Source organism: Ambystoma mexicanum, chromosome 12 (assembly GCF_040938575.1).
Source record: "Ambystoma mexicanum isolate Mex_15411 chromosome 12, UKY_AmexF1_1, whole genome shotgun sequence".
NCBI lineage: Eukaryota > Metazoa > Chordata > Amphibia > Caudata > Ambystomatidae > Ambystoma > Ambystoma mexicanum.
The window spans coordinates 258,155,835-258,179,220 of record NC_090936.1 but is presented as its reverse complement, the minus strand read 5'-3'; the positions used below and the strand labels follow the sequence as shown (position 1 = coordinate 258,179,220).

At 52.0% G+C, this 23,386-nt stretch overlaps 1 protein-coding gene across 1 annotated transcript in view; it reads right to left on the bottom strand.

Annotated features, from left to right (window-relative positions):
- PIK3C2G (phosphatidylinositol-4-phosphate 3-kinase catalytic subunit type 2 gamma) overlaps window positions 1–23,386 on the bottom strand; it is a 3,221,975-nt gene that overhangs the window by 2,706,399 nt on the left and 492,190 nt on the right. Inside the window, exon 7 of the mRNA XM_069628394.1 lies at window positions 15,964–16,034. Within this exon, the coding sequence (XP_069484495.1) occupies window positions 15,964–16,034 (71 nt within the window). The remainder of the gene's footprint in view (window positions 1–15,963; window positions 16,035–23,386) is intronic.

Genomic DNA, 23,386 nt, shown 5'->3' with positions numbered 1-23,386 from the left:
CCCTGGTGGCTGGGGGGTGGGGGTGATGGGAGACATGAGGAGTGGGGGCCTGGTGGAGGCTGCCCCTGCACTGCTGGGGGGTGGGGGTGATGGGAGACATGAGTGGGGGCCTGGTGGAGGCTGCCCCTGGTGGCTGGTGGCTGGGGGTGATGGGAGACATGAGTGGGGGCCTGGTGGAGGCTGCCCCTGCACTGCTGGGGGGTGGGGGTAATAGGGAACATGAGTGGGGGCCTGGTGGAGGCTGCCCCTGGTGGCTGGGGGGTGGGGGTGATGGGAGACATGAGTGGGGGCCTGGTGGAGGCTGCCCCTGCACTGCTGGGCGGTGGGGGTAATAGGTGACATGAGTGGGGGCCTGGTGGAGGATGCCCCTGGTGGCTGGGGGGTGGGGGTGATGGGAGACATGAGTGGGGGCCTGGTGGAGGCTGCCCCTGCACTGCTGGGGGGTGGGGGTGATGGGAGACATGAGTGGGGGCCTGGTGGAGGGTGCTCCTGGTGGCTGGGGGGTGGGGGTGCAGGGAGACATGAGTTGGACATGAGTGGGGGCCTGGTGCAGGCTGCCTCTGCACTACTGGGGGGTGGGGGTTGGGAGACATGAGTGGGGGCCTGGTGGAGGCTGCCCCTGGTGGCAGGGGGGTGGGGGTGATGGGAGACATGGGTGGGGGCCTGGTGGAGGCTGCCCCTGCACTGCTGGGGGGTGGGGGTGATGGGAGACATGAGTGGGGGCCTGGTGGATGCTGCCCCTGCACTGCTGGGGGTGGGGTGATGGGAGACATGGGTGGGGGCCTGGTGGAGGCTGCCCCTGGTGGCTGGGGGGTGGTGGTGATGGGAGACATGAGTGGGGGCCTGGTGGAGGCTGCACCTGCACTGTTGGGTTGTGGGGGTGATGGGAGACATGAGTGGGGGCCTGGTGGAGGCTGCCCGTGGTGGCTGGGGGGTGGGGGTGCAGGGAGACATGAGTGGGGGCCTGTTGGAGGCTGCCCCTGCACTGCTGCGGGGTGGGGGTAATAGCAGACATGAGTGGGGGCCTGGTGGAGGCTGCCCCTGCACTGCTGGGGGGTGGGGGTAATAGGGGACATGAGTGGGGGCCTGGTGGAGGCTGCCCCTGCACTGCTGGGGGGTGGGGGTGATGGGAGACATGGGTGGGGGCCTGGTGGAGGCTGCCCCTGCACTGCTGGGGGGTGGGGGTGATGGGAGACATAGATGGGGGCCTGGTGGAGGCTTCCCCTGGTGGCAGGGGGTGGGGGTGATGGGAGACATGGGTGGGGGCCTGGTGGAGGCTGCCCCTGCACTGCTGGGGGGTGGGGGTGATGGGAGACATGAGTGGGGGCCTAGTGGTGGCTGCCACTGGTGGCTGGGGGGTGGAGGTGCAGGGAGACATGGGTGGGGGCCTGGTGGAGGCTGCCCCTGATGGCTGGGGGGTGGGGGTGCAGGGAGACATGAGTTGGACATGAGTGGGGGCCTGGTGGAGGCTGCCCCTCCACTGCTGGGGGGTGGGGGTGATGGGAGACATGAGTGGGGGCCTGGTGGAGGCTGCCCCTGCACTACTGGGGGGTGGGGGTGATGGGAGACATGGGTGGGGGCCTGGTGGAGGCTGCCCCTGATGGCTGGGGGGTGGGGGTGCAGGGAGACATGAGTTGGACATGAGTGGGGGCCTGGTGGAGGCTGCCCCTGCACTGCTGGGGGGTGGGGGTAATAGGGGACATGAGTGGTGGCCTGGTGGAGGCTGCCCCTGGTGGCTGGGGGGTGGGGGTGATGGGAGACATGAGTGGGGGCCTGGTGGAGGCTGCCCCTGCACTGCTGGGGGGTGGGGGTAATAGGTGACATGAGTGGGGGCCTGGTGGAGGCTGCCCCTGGTGGCTGGGGGACGGGGGTGATGATGGACATGAGTGGGGGCCTGGTGGAGGCTGTCCCTGCACTGCTGGGGGGTGGGGGTGATGGGAGACATGAGTGGGGGCCTGGTGGAGGCTGCCCCTGCACTGCTGGGGGGTGGGGGTGATGGGAGACATGAGTGGGGGCCTGGTGAAGGCTGCCCCTGCACTGCTGGGGGGTGGGGGTGATGGGAGACATGGGTGGGGGCCTGGTGGAGGCTGCCCCTGGTGGCTTGGGGGTGGGGTGCAGGGAGACATGAGTGGGGGCCTGGTGGAGGCTGCCCCTGCACTGCTGGGGGGTGGGGGTAATAGGGGACATGAGTGGGGGCCTGGTGGAGGCTGCCCCTGCACTGCTGGGGGGTGGGGTGATGGGAGACATGAGTGGGGGCCTGGTGGAGGCTGCCCCTGCACTGCTGGGGGTGGGGGTGATGGGAGACATGAGTGGGGGCCTGGTGGAGGGTGCCCCTGGTGGCTGGGGGGTGGGGGTGATGGGAGACATGAGTGGGGGCCTGGTGGAGGGTGCCCCTGGTGGCTGGGGGGTGGGGGTGCAGGGAGACATGAGTTGGACATGAGTGGGGGCCTGGTGCAGGCTGCCTCTGCACTGCTGGGGGGTGGGGGGATGGGAGACATGAGTGGGGGCCTGGTGGAGGCTGCCCCTGGTGGCAGGGGGGTGGTGGTGATGGGAGACATGGGTGGGGGCCTGGTGGAGGCTGCCCCTGCACTGCTGGGGGGTGGGGGTGATGGGAGACATGAGTGGGGGCCTGGTGGATGCTGCCCCTGCACTGCTGGGGGTGGGGTGATGGGAGACATGGGTGGGGGCCTGGTGGAGGCTGCCCCTGGTGGCTGGGGGGTGGTGGTGATGGGAGACATGAGTGGGGGCCTGGTGGAGGCTGCACCTGCACTGTTGGGTTGTGGGGGTGATGGGAGACATGAGTGGGGGCCTGGTGGAGGCTGCCCGTGGTGGCTGGGGGGTGGGGGTGCAGGGAGACATGAGTGGGGGCCTGTTGGAGGCTGCCCCTGCACTGCTGCGGGGTGGGGTAATAGCGGACATGAGTGGGGGCCTGGTGGAGGCTGCCCCTGCACTGCTGGGGGGTGGGGGTAATAGGGGACATGAGTGGGGGCCTGGTGGAGGCTGCCCCTGCACTGCTGGGGGGTGGGGGTGATGGGAGACATGGGTGGGGGCCTGGTGGAGGCTGCCCCTGCACTGCTGGGGGGTGGGGGTGATGGGAGACATAGATGGGGGCCTGGTGGAGGCTTCCCCTGGTGGCAGGGGGTGGGGGTGATGGGGGACATGGGTGGGGGCCTGGTGGAGGCTGCCCCTGCACTGCTGGGGGGTGGGGGTGATGGGAGACATGAGTGGGGGCCTAGTGGTGGCTGCCACTGGTGGCTGGGGGGTGGAGGTGCAGGGAGACATGGGTGGGGGCCTGGTGGAGGCTGCCCCTGATGGCTGGGGGGTGGGGGTGCAGGGAGACATGAGTTGGACATGAGTGGGGGCCTGGTGGAGGCTGCCCCTCCACTGCTGGGGGGTGGGGGTGATGGGAGACATGAGTGGGGGCCTGGTGGAGGCTGCCCCTGCACTACTGGGGGGTGGGGGTGATGGGAGACATGGGTGGGGGCCTGGTGGAGGCTGCCCCTGATGGCTGGGGGGTGGGGGTGCAGGGAGACATGAGTTGGACATGAGTGGGGGCCTGGTGGAGGCTGCCCCTGCACTGCTGGGGGGTGGGGGTAATAGGGGACATGAGTGGTGGCCTGGTGGAGGCTGCCCCTGGTGGCTGGGGGGTGGGGGTGATGGGAGACATGAGTGGGGGCCTGGTGGAGGCTGCCCCTGCACTGCTGGGGGGTGGGGGTAATAGGTGACATGAGTGGGGGCCTGGTGGAGGCTGCCCCTGGTGGCTGGGGGGTGGGGGTGATGATGGACATGAGTGGGGGCCTGGTGGAGGCTGTCCCTGCACTGCTGGGGGGTGGGGGTGATGGGAGACATGAGTGGGGGCCTGGTGGAGGCTGCCCCTGCACTGCTGGGGGGTGGGGTGATGGGAGACATGAGTGGGGGCCTGGTGGAGACTGCCCCTGCACTGCTGGGGGGTGGGGGTGATAGGGGACATGGGTGGGGGCCTGGTGGAGGCTGCCCCTGGTGGCTGGGGGGTGGGGGTGCACGGGGACATGTGTGGGAGCCTGGTGGAGGCTGCCCCTGCACTGCTGGGGGGTGGGGGTGATAGGGGACATGAGTGGGGGCCTGGTGTAGGCTGCCCCTGATGGCTGGGGGTGGGGGTGCAGGGGGACATGTGTGGGAGCCTGGTGGAGGCTGCCCCTGGTGGCTGGGGGGTGGGGGTGATGGGAGACATGAGTGGGGGCATGGTGGAGGCTGCCCCTGCACTGCTGGGGGGTGGGGGTAATAGGGGACATGAGTGGGGGCCTGGTGGAGGCTGCCCCTGGTGGCTGGGGGTGATGGGAGACATGAGGAGTGGGGGCCTGGTGGAGGCTGCCCCTGCACTGCTGGGGGGTGGGGGTGATGGGAGACATGAGTGGGGGCCTGGTGGAGGCTGCCCCTGGTGGCTGGTGGCTGGGGGTGATGGGAGACATGTGTGGGGGCCTGGTGGAGGCTGCCCCTGCACTGCTGGGGGGTGGGGGTAATAGGGGACATGAGTGGGGGCCTGGTGGAGGCTGCCCCTGGTGGCTGGGGGGTGGGGGTGATGGGAGACATGAGTGGGGGCCTGGTGGAGGCTGCCCCTCCACTGCTGGGCGGTGGGGGTAATAGGTGACATGAGTGGGGGCCTGGTGGAGGCTGCCCCTTGTGGCTGGGGGATGGGGGTGAAGGGAGACATAGATGTGGGGCCTGGTGGAGGCTTCCCCTGGTGGCAGGGGGTGGGGGTGATGGGAGACATGGGTGGGGGCCTGGTGGAGGCTGCCCCTGCACTGCCTGGGGGGTGGGGGTGATGGGAGACATGAGTGGGGGCCTGGTGGTGGCTGCCCCTGGTGGCTGGGGGGTGGAGGTGCAGGGAGACATGAGTTGGACATGAGTGGGGGCCTGGTGGAGGCTGCCCCTGCACTGCTGGGGGGTGGGGGTGATGGGAGACATGAGTGGGGGCCTGGTGGAGGCTGCCCCTGCACTACTGGGGGGTGGGGGTGATGGGAGACATGGGTGGGGGCCTGGTGGAGGCTGCCCCTGATGGCTGGGGGGTGGGGGTGCAGGGAGACATGAGTTGAACATGAGTGGGGGCCTGGTGGAGGCTGCCCCTGCACTGCAGGGGGGTGGGGGTAATAGGGGACATGAGTGGTGGCCTGGTGGAGGCTGCCCCTGGTGGCTGCGGGGTGGGGGTGATGGGAGACATGAGTGGGGGCCTGGTGGAGGCTGCCCCTGCACTGCTGGGGGGTGGGGGTAATAGGTGACATGAGTGGGGGCCTGGTGGAGGCTGCCCCTGGTGGCTGGGGGGTGGGGGTGATGAGAGACATGAGTGGGGGCCTGGTGGAGGCTGTCCCTGCACTGCTGGGGGGTGGGGTGATGGGAGACATGAGTGGGGGCCTGGTGGAGGCTGCCTCTGCACTGCTGGGGGGTGGGGTGATGGGAGACATGAGTGGGGGCCTGGTGGAGACTGCCCCTGCACTGCTGGGGGGTGGGGGTGATAGGGGACATGGGTGGGAGCCTGGTGGAGGCTGCCCCTGGTGGCTGGGGGGTGGGGTTGCACGGGGACATGTGTGGGAGCCTGGTGGAGGCTGCCCCTGCACTGCTGGGGGGTGGGGGCGATAGGGGACATGAGTGGGGGCCTGGTGTAGGCTGCCCCTGATGGCTGGGGGTGGGGGTGCAGGGGGACATGTGTGGGAGCCTGGTGGAGGCTGCCCCTGGTGGCTGGGGGGTGGGGGTGATGGGAGACATGAGTGGGGGCATGGTGGAGGCTGCCCCTGCACTGCTGGGGGGTGGGGGTAATAGGGGACATGAGTGGGGGCCTGGTGGAGGCTGCCCCTGGTGGCTGGGGGGTGGGGGTGATGGGAGACATGAGGAGTGGGGGCCTGGTGGAGGCTGCCCCTGCACTGCTGGGGGGTGGGGGTGATGGGAGACATGAGTGGGGGCCTGGTGGAGGCTGCCCCTGGTGGCTGGTGGCTGGGGGTGATGGGAGACATGTGTGGGGGCCTGGTGGAGGCTGCCCCTGCACTGCTGGGGGGTGGGGTTAATAGGGGACATGAGTGGGGGCCTGGTGGAGGCTGCCCCTGGTGGCTGGGGGGTGGGGGTGATGGGAGACATGAGTGGGGGCCTGGTGGAGGCTGCCCCTGCACTGCTGGGCGGTGGGGGTAATAGGTGACATGAGTGGGGGCCTGGTGGAGGCTGCCCCTTGTGGCTGGGGGGTGGGGGTGATGGGAGACATGAGTGGGGGCCTGGTGGAGGCTGCCCCTGCACTGCTGGGGGGTGGGGGTGATGGGAGACATGAGTGGGGGCCTTGTGGAGGCTGCCCCTGCACTGCTGGGGGGTGGGGGTGATGGGAGACATGGGTGGGGGCCTGGTGGAGGCTGCCCCTGGTGGCTGGGGGTGGGGTGCAGGGAGACATGAGTGGGGGCCTGGTGGAGGCTGCCCCTGCACTGCTGGGGGGTGGGGGTAATAGGGGACATGAGTGGGGGCCTGGTGGAGGCTGCCCCTGCACTGCTGGGGGGTGGGGTGATGGGAGACATGAGTGGGGGCCTGGTGGAGGCTGCCCCTGCACTGCTGGGGGTGGGGGTGATGGGAGACATGAGTGGGGGCCTGGTGGAGGGTGCCCCTGGTGGCTGGGGGGTGGGGGTGATGGGAGACATGAGAGGGGGCCTGGTGGAGGCTGCCCCTGCACTGGTGGGGGGTGGGGGTGATAGGGGACATGAGTGGGGGCCTGGTGGAGGCTGCCCCTGGTGGCTGGGGGGTGGGGGTGCAGGGAGACATGAGTTGGACATGAGTGGGGGCCTGGTGCAGGCTGCCTCAGCACTGCTGGGGGGTGGGGGTGATGGGAGACATGAGTGGGGGCCTGGTGGAGGCTGCCCCTGGTGGCAGGGGGGTGGGGGTGATGGGAGACATGGGTGGGGGCCTGGTGGAGGCTGCCCCTGCACTGCTGGGGGGTGGGGGTGATGGGAGACATGAGTGGGGGCCTGGTGGATGCTGCCCCTGCACTGCTGGGGGTGGGGTTGATGGGAGACATGGGTGGGGGCCTGGAGGAGGCTGCCCCTGGTGGCTGGGGGGTGGTGGTGATGGGAGATATGGGTGGGGGCCTGGTGGAGGCTGCCCCTGGTGGCTGGGGGGTGGGGGTGCAGGGAGACATGAGTGGGGGCCTGTTGGAGGCTGCCCCTGCACTGCTGCAGGGTGGGGGTAATAGCGGACATGAGTGGGGGCCTGGTGGAGGCTGCCCCTGCACTGCTGGGGGGTGGGGGTAATAGGGGACATGAGTGGGGGCCTGGTGGAGGCTGCCCCTGCACTGCTGGGGGGTGGGGGTGATGGGAGACATGGGTGGGGGCCTGGTGGAGGCTGCCCCTGCACTGCTGGGGGGTGGGGGTGATGGGAGACATGGATGGGGGCCTGGTGGAGGCTGCCCCTGATGGCTGGGGGGTGGGGGTGCAGGGAGACATGAGTTGGACATGAGTGGGGGCCTGGTGGAGGCTGCTCCTGAAGGCTGGGGGGTGGGGGTGATGGGAGACATGAGTGGGGGCCTGGTGAAGGCTGCCCCTGCACTGCTGGGGGGTGGGGGTAATAGGGGACATGAGTGGGGGCCTGGTGGAGGCTGCCCCTGGTGGCTGGGGGGTGGGGGTGATGAGAGACATGAGTGGGGGCCTGGTGGAGGCTGTCCCTGCACTGCTGGGGGGTGGGGGTCATGGGAGACATGAGTGGGGCCTGGTGGAGGCTGCCCCTGCACTGCTGGGGGGTGGGGGTGATGGGAGACATGAGTGGGGGCCTGGTGGAGGCTGCCCCTGCACTGCTGGGGGGTGGGGTTGATAGGGGACATGAGTGGGGGCCTGGTGGAGGCTTCCCCTGGTGGCTGGGGGGTGGGGGTGCACGGGGACATGTGTGGGAGCCTGGTGGAGGCTGCCCCTGCACTGCTGGGGGGTGGGGGTGATAGGAGACATGAGTGGGGGCCTGGTGTAGGCTGCCCCTGATGGCTGGGGGTGGAGGTGCAGGGGGACATGTGTGGGAGCCTGGTGGAGGCTGCCCCTGGTGGCTGGGGGGTGGGGGTGATGGGAGACATGAGTGGGGGACTGGTGGAGGCTGCCCCTGCACTGCTGGGGGGTGGGGGTAATAGGGGACATGAGTGGGGGCCTGGTGGAGGCTGCCCCTGGTGGCTGGGGGTGCAGGGGGACATGCGTTGGTGGGCAGCAGTGCAAGGTGACATGTGGGTTGGCTGGGGGGCATGGCCATGGTGGATGGGGTGCCTGCAGGACATGTGCAGGGTAGGCCCCTGTGGTGTGGGCCACCTGGAGGGGCCGTGGAGGGTGTAGAGGGAACACCTGGGAGGACCCACACGTGCAATTCACGTGTGGTGCTCCCCGCGCACCCCTGTAATACACGTACCCTGATGGAATCGTGTGTGATACTTCCCATGCACCCCTGGAATACACGTACCCTGCTGTTTTTGCATGTGATACTTCCCGCGCACCCCTGGAATACACGTACCCTGATGGGATCGCGTGTCATACTTCCTGCACACCCCTGAAATACATGTACCCTGCTGTTTTTGCGTGTGATGCTTCCCGCGCACCCCTGGAATACACGTACCCTGATGGAATCGCGTGTGATACTTCCCGCGCACCCTTGAGATACACGTACCCTGCTGCTTTTGCGTGTGATACTTCCCGTGCACCCCTGGAATACACGTACCCTGCTGTTTTTGCGTGTGATGCTTCCCGCGCACCCCTGGAATACACATACCCTGATGGAATCGCGTGTGATACTTCCCGCGCACCCCTGAGATACACGTACCCTGCTGCTTTTGCGTGTGATACTTCCCGTGCACCCCTGGAATACACGTACCCTGCTGCTTTTGCGTGTGATACTTCCCGCGCACCCCTGGAATACACGTACCCTGCTGCTTTTGCGTGTGTTACTTCCCACGCACCCCTGATGCACACATACACAGGACAATCGCGTGTGGAACTTCCCGCGAACCACTGAAATACACGTTCCCCGCTTGGCGTTTGCTGTTCGCCAGCCCTGTGAACTGGTCCAGGTTTGGCGCAGCCCTTTGCGATTATTTGGGGATTTTGAAGGCTTTTCCTTGCGCGAGGGCGTTCTTGGGGACGTAACTGGCGCTGCTGCAGGGTCGCTGCGCCACGGCTGGTTTTGGATGCGAAAATCCATGCGCGGAAATCGATTTTAGCGCACGCGGCTGGCGCAGACATTCGCACGGGCACGCTGTGCGCCAGCCGCGTGCACCACTTTTGTACGAATTTCTATGAATTACCCTGAAAATGTACTAGATTGACATTTAATAGAATGTTGCTAAATAGAGTAACGTTGCTTGCTAGTCAAAAAAACTTTACAAATGAATCTGAATTTCACACCCAAGTGCAATATTAGCAGTTGGGGCATAACTCTTTCGTCACAGCGTGTTACTCACTCTCTTTTTAGGTTAGCGCTCTATAATTGAATTATCAGACATGGATTTGTGAAGCTGTCACACAAACACACTGTACTAGTGTTGTTGACCCTGTTGCATGTTACATACAGACTTTTCTGCAGCAGGGACACCAACCTAATGAGTTACTTATTTCATGAAAACTTCTAATCTCCTGTTTACGTATGCCTCAGGCACGTTTCCTGTGTTCACATTGTTTATTGCATTTTTTGTTGATTTGTTAATCTCAGTATGTGGTACAGATTAGTTATTTATTATATTCAATGGCCCTTTATCGTGGTCTTCTTTTTATGGCAAGTCTTTTTGTGATAAATCAAGAATTCATTCACCTATTAGAGTGCTCCATAAAGTGTATAGTGAACACCTCCAATTACAATTCCATATATAGTTATGCTTCTTAGGCACAAGTTGCACTCCAAATAGTTACGATTAAAGACTGTACATGTCAATTTTTCATATGATTTATAGCACCAGCAAGTTAGATGGAAGATTTCTGTTTACAATACCTCCTTTGCATGGTTTCGATTTCCAAGAATTAAACCTTTATTGTATTGAAGCTAGACTATATAGAGGTATTGCACATCTGAGATTTAAAAAGGAGAATGAAAGCAACAATTTAGGGTAAAACAGGGAGATGTTGCAGCAGAGAAGTAGCCTTTTCATTACAAAAAATATGTTTACACTGTTTTTAAGGGAGCGCTCAGTTTCTGTGAAATGTTAATTGTTTAAGCAATATAGCATAAGACAGCTTGCTATAACATTTGCCAGAGGCCTAGACGCACATGGTAGCACCCCGTTCAGACAGGGCATTAACACAGGGTTATGGCTATTAACATGCTGGAATAGTCCAGTCGCAGGAGCTTTAAGAGTATTAGTACCTGGGTATAAGGTGGCAAGAGCTGAAAAAACTAAAATGGGGATGCAGCATGAGCTTCAAAGGCAACGGTTGCAGGGTTCATGTAGAGAAAAAAAAGCCATGCAAAGATGCCCGCTAGAGAAATAGCAGCCCCCCTTTCCCTTTCAGCATTGGCTTGTGTTGAACAAGAGGGGAGCTGGCTGCGTGATGAAGCTAGGAAATGGGAAAGCAGACTGTATCATCGGGTTAGACTGTGTCAAAAACCATTCTGCTAATACCAGCATTACAAGGCATCTTATTGCCTTGGCACACCTCCCTTGTGCCAATATTGGTTAATTTCCGAGTGTGCATACCACTGCCTTTTATGGTGTCTTGACAATACACTTTTGCTTGTACTTTACTCTCATTAGTATGTATTTTCTGCTATACGGCAAACCTCTGTGCTATAAGATAACTAGAGGTTTGACAAATGAACTGCCCTGCAGGAGTACAAGAATGAGCAGAGGCTAAATCGCCTACTCAGCCCTCTGTAAGGAAGGCATGGTATCCACAGTAAGACAGACACAAGTGACCACAGTTCAAGGGTGTTTATTCACAAGGGTGTAAAACTAAATCTACAGATTGAAGCAAGCTGCGATCATCAAATAATAATATGCAGTCCTAGTGGAGTCCATTGCCAATCTTTACCACTAATTTACCAATAGGGTGGGTGAATGTTCATGAAAAAGAAAGAAGTGTTCATAAAAGGATATGTCAAGGTGTTCGGGCCAATTTGCCTCCCTTGCCCACGTTTTCAGCATGGGGCAAGGCAGTTTACTCGAGCAAAGCACACACTCAGGCTTCTGCCGCACAAGTATATAGTTCCATTTCCAGAATCAGGACCTTCTGTGTCCAAGCCTATTTACTTCTTGCAAGTCTCTTGACTCAGAGGGCCTGATGTACAAAAACAAGATGCAAAAGTTATTTTACTTTTACTAGTATTCAATTTGGGTGTTCACCCTGGATCCCCCTGGCTCAGATCCCCTTACTAAAATATTCAGAGAAGTCTCTCTCAGGTGACTCATGGTTCGCCCCGAATCCCTCTCAGCCAGCTCAGATCCCTTTCTTTTACTCACTTAGTCTCCCTCAGCTGGCCTCAGACCAATTGTGGTGTACATTAAACTAAACTATCAAAGTCTTTTGAAAGTGCACAGGGTTTAGCTTGACCGGTTGCAGGATCACTTCGGTCTCAAGATTACTTTTTCTCACACTCAGCTTCAGTTGGATACTTAACAGAGACTTTTGAATGAGCACCCACGTGGCGCCGGACCACTCTGCCTACGGTATCTTTTCATGGCCTCCGCAAAGTTCAGTTACTCCCTTGGTTTGCAATATATTTGCGTTGCTTGTCACATACGCCTCACACACTGTTCTCTTTATACAATGTTGCTGCTTGCAACCTTTGTTCAAAACACAGTCTGGTTTGGTATCAGTCTCTCCCAATCACCGGCTGTGCTGTCTTTACTGATGCCGCATTGTTGTAAGAGCCAAGGACAGTTCCACAGCGGCAATCACTCCTCCCTACCTTAGTTATCGCAGCGGGAGAACCCCGGTGCCTCCGACACACAATGAAGGTTTGAACAGCTTTAGTTCCTGGTCTTAGGTTTCTTACTTTCCAAGGCTCACAAAAGTAATGGTCTTCAAAGGTCAAGGGTTCTTCCCTCCTTGCAACCCTCTCTGGTCTTGCCGTCTTTCTCCTCGGTTTAAACTGCCATCTTGGAACTGCTGTTTCCTTGTGTGCTCAGAGTGTGCTTTCGTGCTCCGCCTTTTATCCCTGTGGGGAAGTGTGATGGAAGTCAGGTTTGTGTAATCCGTACTTGCCTGACCATTGCGCTGGGACATGTCAGGGATATGGCTCTGGTGTAAGTCCGCTGTCGCTCATGGTGAGCTGTCTGTGAGAAAGTGTTTGTGTCAGGAAAGGGATTCCGGGGGTTATGAGTTCCTAGGTATTCTACTGGGTAGGATGGGGAAAAGGTGTTACAGGCAAGGAGATACCACGTCTCACCCTCCGGTGTCCAACTTCCACTCCCCAAAACCCCTCATCCAGATGATCCTCCCGCACTGGTCCACCCCCAGGAACGTGATCAAAAAGCGATGGCGGAGTCCTGGCCACCTGGATGACAGATCCCCAGGGACTAGCGGGTGAGTCACCATCAGATTTCTCACACTTCTACAAACCAAGAGCGAACACAATCATAAAGGTAAAACAGGAAGAGGTAAGAGATATACCTCCTTTGCCTTTTATGGTAATGTGGGCCGAAGGCTACACTCTCAAGAGAGGTGTGAATGTTGTGCTCTTAGCACTTTGAAGCGTCTTTTGGCTAGATGGAATTATACCCAATGATCTCAGACCAAATAACCAGACAGCCTCAAAGAATATGGCAAAGGACTACTTTATTATCAATTTATTAAAGCAGGACAAACTGGCAGACATCAGATTGATGCATGCACATTCACACATCAGCTTGATTACACAGAGGTCTTATATGCCAATATGCATCGATACCCCTTATCTGTAGTGCACGCCTTGAACTACGTCTAAATATGTATAGTACTGATTATAGCGGACAAAACAACAGTGGATTGGTCTATACTACATTGCACGTTAGGTTGTGCCTCAACCCCACTGATTGGTTGGCATAGTATCCCAACCTTGGTTTTTTGGCTTTTTAGCAGCATGTACGTGAAATGAAACTGAGGTGCTTGAATCCCATCTGACTACTCCCCATTTTCCCAATTAGTCCATCATATCTCATCAGTAGGCCATACGCCAAAGTCTTCCATTTGAAGTTGACCTTGTTGCCTGTTCCCTGGTCCTGGAACATTCTAGGGAGTGTGAGCACATCACTATCTTAGTTTAAGTTTCTAATGAATAGCCTTTGTTTTCAACTTCTAAGTCAGGTGTGAAGATAGCACACATTTGTCAATTTCAGCCTTCAATTTAATGCTATTTGATATAATTTGCAGGGTGCTGTTACTCCTCTTGGCCTCTAGAGACTTGCTCACTATCTCACATGAACTTTATATACGTTTAATTGGCCAACAGTTTGACTCTCACAGATGTTTTCTTCTTCCATCTATGAAGAATGTCCCACATTCAAAGCATATCCACATACTCCCTTTGTGCTATGTGCTTATCCTTTAAAAATAGCACCCTTAAGTCTGGGTAAACCTTGACTCATCGTCGGCTCTACAGGTGGAGCTGTTTTTCTGCGTCTCCTGATTCTACATTCTCTGCCTGTTTCTGAGGTAGCTTGATTAAGTTCAACACGAGCCAGCATCCATTTTCCTACTATGGCCATCCTTGCCACGTTATATATTCCTCTATAGCAAGCTTCTATATGTTTTCATTCTACCTTATATTACTGCATATTTGCAGTTATTGGTCAGTAAGTTACTTCATCTTCAGATCCATGATTACTTTAGCTTTAGATACTTGTTACTCTTTGTGCTTCAGTTACATTGTTACTTCAAACTATTTTCAGATCGTTTCAGCATAGGTTTATATTTCTTCTTTATGACATTACTTTGTCCTCGTCAGATTTCACTTCAACGTGCATCCATTATATTCATTGATAAAGTCTGACATATTGGCAGGTGACATCCTTCCATGTAGCATTCTTCCATGTGACATCCTTCCGCACCTTCAGCGCGGGGGTACATTTTGTATGGCAGTCTGAGTGCATACTGTGTCTCATACACTTGATGCAGAATAGGAATAATACAGGAGGTCCCATTTATTGCTTTTCTTCGACTGTTGCAATAGGACGGCAGTGAGGGGGCGGAAGCTGGCAAGATAGCATCTGCCTGCTCCTCTACATACTGGTTCAGAAGCAACCCAAACAGTGAAGGATAGCACAAATATATACTTTAATCAGCCACACCATGTAAAATAATATCTAACTATAAGACTCTGTAAAATCCCACTCCTGTAAAAGGAACACAGAATATGCAAAGATAGAATAGATGCATGCAAATGATATGTCTTGAGTTGGGAAAAAGGGTTGAAGTGACCTATTCAGTCTCTAGAGCCCAGGATGGACCAAGTGGGCAGATATTACTGAGTAAGATCTTAGCAGGCGACTTGGCGGTTCAATAGCATCGAACTACGTTTCTGATACAGTTTGAAGGTAAGATTCAGTTTGATGATGCAGTAGGCATGATGACCCAGCTGTGAGCAGGTGTCGAGCTAGTGCCAAACGGGAAGGTGGCTGCTGTTTGAAATGTACTCCAGTGAAGCAGATCGGGCAGTCACCTATTGAGCTCAACAGTCAAGGTTCGATGGTGGCGAGCTGGTACCAGGACACGCGGGCAAGTCTGTTAGATGCTGAAGCTTGAAGGTCGCAGTTTGAGGGACACTAGGCTCAATTGACTTAGTGGAGGCAGTGATAAAGCAGGTGGCAGTTAGAGCAAATGTGCTGGAAGAAGTACTTCTGGGTTTAGCCGAGACAACAATGTGCTTCAGCTGGGGCAGTGGTAAACTAGTTTGAATGGGTGAACCTGCCACTCAAAGGATGCCAAAGGCCGCTATGGAGGGTCGCGCTGGTTTGAATGGTGTCGAACACACTGGAATCACGACTCAACAGCGAAAACACAGGGATCTTTGCTATTGTGGCTTCTAGGTGCTGTGAGGCCCGATTCAATGACTCCAGGATAAGATGTGTCCTCGTACTGTGATCATAAATCCGTGAGAGGCTGGCATACAACTGTAGCGGTTCTCAACATGGCAGGGTACTGGTTACCACTGTGGTGGAGAAGCAGGTCTTGTTCCAGTATCAGGTCACCCACATTGGTTGGTGGGGATGGTTAGGGGGCAGAACTCTCCCCTGCCTTTCAACACCTGGCTTCACTTCATAACTGGAGGACTCTGGAAAGGGCTGCACTCCCGGCAGGGTCCAACAAAATCTTCTTAAGAGATGATCCAAAGATGCACTGACTAGATCAGCCTGTCTGGCCAGAATACACATCACCTACCACAGCTGAGCTGTCTCACAGGAACTGATGTGTGATATTAAATTGGATGTGGCTGCAATGAGTAGTGCCAGGAACCATTCTTTAACCTAGACGTCACTTATATTCAGGGTTTACTCTGCCACCATCATGGCTTTCAGACTATGCTTTTGGAATGGATCTTATGAATGGGGAATCTTATCAGCGGATTACCCCTTCCCAGATGGAACTACTTGCATCACTTTATTACTTCACAAAAAATCATAAAATCCAGGGTTTTCACACGATTGACGGATGGCAATTCATCAAAATACCAGACGCTGAAATTAATAAGGCTTATGAATTGTGATAAATAACCATTGCATTGTGAGCTGTATTTGAAGCAAAACATGTTTTCGTTGGTGGGGTTCAAAACTAAAGAAAAATGGGAGACACACTGTGAAAAAGTTAGTTAATAAGTACAATTGCACTATGGAATAAGAAAAATGTCAAAACATTTTATCATTCTTTAATTGGGGGTGTTACACGTTAACCTAGATTCATAAAACACATGTGTGCGCATCGGTGGAGGTTACAGGCACACATTTGATGGTTACAATTGGAAACAACCTGACACGCTGATTGGCAAGACTGGATATTTAGCAATGATCTTAATGAAAAAATGTTCTCTCACCTGGATGTTCTCCAAACATATGCGTAGTCCAGGCGTTCATTCAGGTCAAAGTGGCACTGATCATCATCAAACTGTGGGGTTAAAAACAATACGTGGTTTAATGTTACGATAATGAACAATTCAAGAGTGATACAAATAAGATCCACAAATATACAACACCTATGCCATGTTCAATCTACATGCTGCTTAGCATAACCATATCTTAAACTAATTGAAAGCATTGTTAAGCAAATTCCTTTGGACTCAATTAGCAAACGTGTTGGTCAGAAATGGAAGTAGGCTTAAAAGAATTAAAAGGCAGAGCCTGTGCATGAGTAACACTGGACGAGTCACAAAGAGGGGAAAGTGAAAGATGCACTTGTACCGAATTGTGTAATTTGCAATCATAATACGCAAACTAGTAGTCACAAATAAATTCAGATTTGTACAGGAAGTTAACTTCCTTTGTAAATGACAAATTTGCTTGAACGTCATTTCCCCCCTATTCCGCACCAGTTTTGTACCAGAATTTACCAATCCAATATTTTATCAAAAGCCTCTAAATTCCTCTAAATTATTTAAAAAAAACAATAAAACAATATTTTCTTGAAGGTTTGGGATGTTCACTCATTGGCTGGTTGTCTAGGACTCAAAACTGTTTATTTGTACCTCTGCAAATGAGTTTGTGGGCTAGATAGAGTTGCACTTGATCTCGGACAACATCAGTAGAAGTGGAAAAACACAATGGCAGGTGCACAATTTGTTAACTCAGAGCCAGAACCCCTTAAAAGGAGGACGTGGAAGGATTAATTTCAGCAGAGGTTGGTATTACGCACCCAGAGAAGTGGATGGAAATGTGGTTAAAGCAATGTAAAACAGCTTGTAGAGACATGCAGGAGCCCCCTTACCTGCCTATTCAATTTATGTGAAATGGGGTCAGAGGGACCCAGCTATATGAGGACACAAACCCAAAAACAAAATCAGCTGTAACATGCAACACCAACACAGCACCATTACCCCCATACAGCCATGTGAATTAGTCATCAAACAAAATAAGGAATATATTACACGGCATAAAATACATCTGTGATAGCATAGCCACACTCACACTAAAGCACAACAGCACACTATCACAGCATGCATACATGAAAACAAACCATGTAAGCAAATATTTTGCAAATTGCCGAGAAAAAAAAAAACTCAACTGTGCAATGTATCCCTGCACCACTGCAGCAAGAAAACACCATACAAACATGAAGGCAAAAATGGAGCCCCATAAAATATCACAAGGGCCTTAACTGCACGCATGCACATGCTATGTACCCCTGAGGCATACTGTATTATGCATTCACAGCCATTCAAAACAATCCTAGCAGCCATCTGACCATCTCGGAATAAACAGACATCGACTCCACACGAGTCCATCATACATGTGTTACACCACTGCAGCAGTACACTTCTTCAACTTCACACACAAATAGCAATCTGAACACAACAGTAATAGAAATAACGTGGAGCAATACAAACACAAACTCACAGACATGTGACGCACCACTGCATCACACGTTTTCTTTCACTCACTCCCCGAACAATCCAACCAACCATCCAATCATATGTACACCAACGGAAACCCTCATACTTTCTGTTGCTGCTTCAAACATAAAGAATACCCAACTCTTCAAATACTGCTGACAAATTTATTAAATCTTGCTCTGTAGATTTTCCAAACTCAATATTGGAAAATGAATTCAAATATTTAACGAAAAAAGAAAGACTTCTAAACAATCAGCAATCCAATTGTAACTAAAATGAACACATACTGGTAACAAATGCTTCAACATACTTCACTCAACCGAACTGTAAAAATAAAAACTTTAAAATAATTCTAACATTATATAAATCATAGCATACTTCAGTGCAACTTTCAAACACTGAAAGTATTCCTTTTACACAATGTATCATGTTTTACAAACAATACAATCTCCATGCGTAAATCCAATAATTATATGGAACAGCATTTAACAGGCCATAATCACAGTATGAAGATCATTCAGGGTGGAATAACACACTCCTAGAATGAGTAATGAGCAGACTTCCTCGTGGATATATTGCATATCTGCAGGTGGCATAAACAGCATTCCACACTCAACTATTTTCAAAGGAATGAACATCTGCAAGTAACAAAATGTCATCCATGACACCTTCCACGCTAAATACAAACCACAAATAAATTATAAATGTATGTGCAAAACTAACCAGGTTTATAAAACTACCATGGTAGCAAAGAGTTTTTAGGTAGTGTACAACATGTAAAAACACAGATCGTCATATACAAACTCACAAGTCAATTGTTGGAACAAAAACATACTAATTGATAAATCCCTCTAAAAAGCAAAGCAAGAATAGCAAAAAGTAAATGTATCCATAGTGCAAACTAATGAAAATAGTACAAGCCAAAAACAAAATCCACAGGAAAGGGCTTAGATTACACTCCCAGCATTCCCTATAAAAATGTTTATCATTAGACTGAAACCTAGTAAATCAACACCAATATAGTACAAGTGCAATATGAAGAGTATGAAACAAATGACCTAAAGTACCTGCATTCTTCAATAATGAACCTCAGAATGAACAATAATCAAATGTACTCAGATTTGAACAGAAACATCGATATATATATACAAAGATTAACGCAAAAATCTTTTCTACCAATAAATAATACAAAACATGGTTTAACACATGCAATATTCATTACGGGGCCCTAGCAATCAACAAATCATTTCAGATCACAAAGTTCAGGCATTCCGTTCAATCAGTAAAAGATGTTACAGAAGGATTGAGAAAAATGAAACCACAATTAAGAAATGTTGGCAAATACATGCAAGATACATTGAAAGAAACTCTGGAAAAAAATGCAGACATACATCTTTCACTGAGTGGTAGTTTGTAGAGGAAACTTTTGAAAGTTAATTCTATGATAGTATGTGCCTTTAGCATAGAAGGCAATGCCATTCATTGAAAAGATGTGGAACTGCAACAACTCACTGGAAATTCTACAAAATCCAGCCTACCGAGAATCAAACTGAATTTAAAAAGGAAAATAAAGATGGCATACATGCATCACGACTCAATACAAAAAAGTCAAAAAATAAGCATATGTAGTCATAAGTAATATTATTGAACAAACATTAAAAACTTAAGCATTTGTCCACAAATGCCTTGGCACTAGCAAGAGTACAATTAACATTTTTCTAAATTTTGATCCTTGTCCCATGTATTAATATACACAAGTACAGGGACATTGGATTTCCTGCAGTGCTAATGAGCCAGTAAATGGTACCGTCAAAAACATTAGAATGCTCCCTCATAAGACACACATGATATGTTGTGGAAAATGTACTTTGCTAGAAAGTCGGCAGACCTGTTACATGAATTAAAAAAAATATTGAAAACGGCATCCTACGAAGTGTTCTTGAAATTCTTCTATATATACAAGAAAGTTTCTTTGGATTTTAAAGGGAGGCAAACCACCTACTGAAAACACTTGCACACCGTCTAAAGATTTATCCAACAATTTACTTATTAATTTACAAATTAATCAAAGGAATACAAATGCAAATCAAAATATTCTTCTGCTTTTCAACAAAACAACCGAAATGTGTGTCAATGTTGTCAAAGTACGTTTTATCTAACAAAAACTGTTAAAAACATCAATGTAGATGACAAATGTTGAAACAAAGAAATACTATGTGGCTTTGTCTGGTTATGTATTCATCCCTTGACCAAACTGGTCGACAAAAATACATTTCCAACATGTTCGTTGGCAAATAATATGTAGGCATGCACAGCTATCAAATATCAATTTATATGATAACAATTATCCAATTCATCACTTTCAGAGAGCTGTAAATCTCTAAACAATTATCACCCATGACCAACAGGCCTAAATATTATTGATTAGGTTCCGTATTGCTATTGAGTACAGCCTAAGTTGTCCTCCAACCTTATAACTATGCCTACCTGTGATGACTAATCTGTAGGTTGCGCTGGTGTGCCGCTTATTATTTTGGACCAGCAGAGAAAATCAGAAAATAATTTCTTTTTTTTATCAAAACCACTCCAATAGGCAATATGTACTGTGCGCCAGAGTGATTGAGATCATACAGGATAGTTATAGTGATTTTTTTTAATTACCCTGTTTAGTAAACTCAAAATTTAATAAAAACAGGGGGGATGACTAAAAGCAATGCCCTGTATTTAAAGAGCTGTGTGCACGTAATCCTGCACACCAATGTTCCTATGAGGTGGTCTCCATTGCATTGAGAGAGACACAGGAAACACAGAGAATTGGCCGACGGTTTCAGTGGTGTAATCAAGTGTGTGATAACGTTAGGGTAAGGGCACAGGCCAGTGACCCACACACAGTCCCCCTTATGTGTTATTTCATCTATAAATAATAACTGGAATAAATGTTAGGTAGGATTTTAACTTTAGTGCCAAATGTACCTCACTTGTGAGAACCCCAGAACTTTTTGCTAGGTTGGTAGATTATTTTTCCCTATACCTCAGTGAGTGAGAACCTTTTTCAACTCTCACAGATCCTTTTACTCTTTTTATGCGTGTCATTTTTAAGACTCTCCATATTGTCCTTTTAATTTTATCCTCTTATAACATTTGGTATATACCCTTTTATTGTTACAGGGTTGCTCTTTGGGCACCCTTTTACTTTCTCTGGCTAAACTTGTGAGACCTGAAGTGCTCAAGGGTAGACATTATATTTCTCTCCCTTCTACATTTTGTTAGGTGAGACCAGGACACCCCACCTTACATGGAGTGCTGGGGGTATACAATGTATCCCCTTTCTCACTAACACTGTAACAATTATGTTACAGGGGCAAGCTTACCTTTAATGACTGGTGGCAGTGAACCTGTTCACAAATTCGGTGCACCTTTACCAAAATGGCCCCTGTCTTCTGTTTTGCCATTTCAGCATTCTTTTGTCTTTTCTTGGATATTCCCCTGCCCACCAGGGTGGCAAAAAGTCTTTTATGTGATTTCTATCTTCGGCGGGAGACCTCGGTCAAGCCTGCCCAGGTTCCAGAGTATGTGTGCAGGCAGGAAGCGAGTGAGGAGTCCAGAACTCTGCAACCCCTTGTCTTCCAGCCTGACTGGGAGTTTGAATGTTGTACGTATGTTCGATTGGCTGTGTTCCTGCATAGAAGTCTGATCCTTGAAACTGAGGAGGTAGTCGAGCACTGGGCCCGTAGAGGAAGATGACAGAAACACAGCTGAGATGGTTTTCATCGACCGGAGAGTCTGCTGTTGCCCTTCCTTCCAAGCGGCCTAGGGACTCCAAAAACAACGTCCCAGGGACTGGTGAGATCGACTAGACACAAGAAGATCTGCCTTTTGAGCCATCCCATGTTGTGCTGCGAACTTGCAGGGCTGCAATACCGCAGTACCCTGTGACCTTGAGCCATCAGACAGTGTATAGACTTACAAATCGAGCTAACACTTTGGTGGCATCCTGCTGGACCTCCAGAGATGATTCCTTTCCTTGAAGTCCCCGAAGTCCCCTCACCAGAGTGCTGGACCTGATTAGCGACACAAATCCAATCAGCGATATTCATTCTTCTTCTGGCTCCTGAAAAGGTTGCCGGAGCCACATCCAGCCACACAGAAACTCTTGCCTGGAGCCTTCCCTGTTGATCCTTGCTGCAGAAGCCCTCCAGTGTCCCCCTTCAGTCTTCATGACAAGGAATTCAGTGACCGGGTTTTTTGGCTGCAGATCCTGAAGTCTCTAAACTGCAACCTCTTCTTCTGTGCTGATTAAACCATGCAAAGAGCTTATTTCCTAGAGCTTACCTGGTGATCCAGCCCTTCCAGTGTTCTGTATTCAGTCTTCATGATAAAGGAATTCACTGACCAGGTGTTTAGCTGCAGATACCAAAATCTTCTTGCTGCAACTTTTCTTCCGTGCTGAGGTACTGTGTTGGCTGGGGTATTTACTTACCTTGAGCCTTTGTGATTCTTGTGTAGCTTGGGGTGTTTCTTGTGATTGGGAGTCTTCTCATCCAGGTCACCAAGGCCCACTGTTAGAATCCTCCTAGGGTGTCTTCTCAGACGTCCCTGGACCTTAACTAACTTTAAAGTGAAATACTTACTTGCAAAACAAAGGGGGGCCTGGGAATCTCTCTATATGCAATTCTCCTCTGAACAAGGGTACCATCAGTAACCCCATACACGTGTTTCAGCTTTTTTGGGCATCATCAGTGAGATTAAACTGTTGCCTCTCTAAGAACAGTGAGCAAGGGGTCCACGTCTGGATCGCCTGTTAACTTAGGGTGAAACCCAAAGTTAATTTGTGCAAAACAAAGGGGGGTCTGGGAATCTCTCTACCAGCACGAACACAGCCCAATGACCTGTTCTTGGGTGAATAACCCCTGGGAGAGACTTTACCAAGTCTTTAGCTCACTGTCCCTTTCACAGAGAAGAGGAGAATTGCCTAGCATTTTGGCGCTGGACTGCCCCTGGGCAGGACAAAGGCTGATATGTGGGGAAATTTCTTCTCTGTGAAAGGGACAGTGAGCTAAAGACTTCAGTGGATTGAAAGTGGCAAAACCCAGGCTGTAGAGGAGAAAGAATGAAAATCGAGGAAACTAGAGACTTGAGTATAGGCTACGCGATCAAGTATTTTAGACTTGTAGGTAAGCAGCATGATAGGATGGAATTTAGCTTGGGTAGACGGATCAAGAGAAGGTTTTTTAAGAATAGGAGAATGATTGCATGTTTAAAGGAAAAAGGAACACAAACAGAAGAGAGGAATATGTTGAGGAAGATCATGAAAAAAGTAAATAGAGGGAGACCTTATGTAAAAAAGAGGAGACCGGATTTGATTCGGTAAGGGGTTAACGGCGCCGGAAAAGGTTGCTACGCCGTTAACCCCTTACCACCTAATTACGAGGTCCCTTTGCAGGTCCCTACCTTAACGGCTGGTCTTGACCAGCCGTTAAGGATTGGACCCACAAAGGGACCTTGGAGGTAATTACGGTACCGCAATTTGCAGTACCGTAATTACCGCCTTCCCCATTCCCATTGAGCCCTATGGGGGCAAAAATGGGAATGGGGAAGGGCCGATGGTGAATGGGGAATTACTGCCCCGCCAACCTTGGAATGGGGCGGTAATTCCGCCATCCACCATGGCGCAATCGTTATAATACCGACGTCAACCATGGCGCTAATAGCGCCGTGGTTAACGCCTGGGTCGTAATGACCCCCAAAGTAGTAGGGGGAGCATGAACAATGTAGGGTGTGGTGTCAGAACCGTGAAGTAAAGAAACAGATGATAGAAATGAGCCAACAGGAGAATCAGCTGCCTACAGATAGCCCAGAGGAAGCAGAAGCAACTTAAATAAAAGAGCATAAGAATCAGAATATCGGTAAA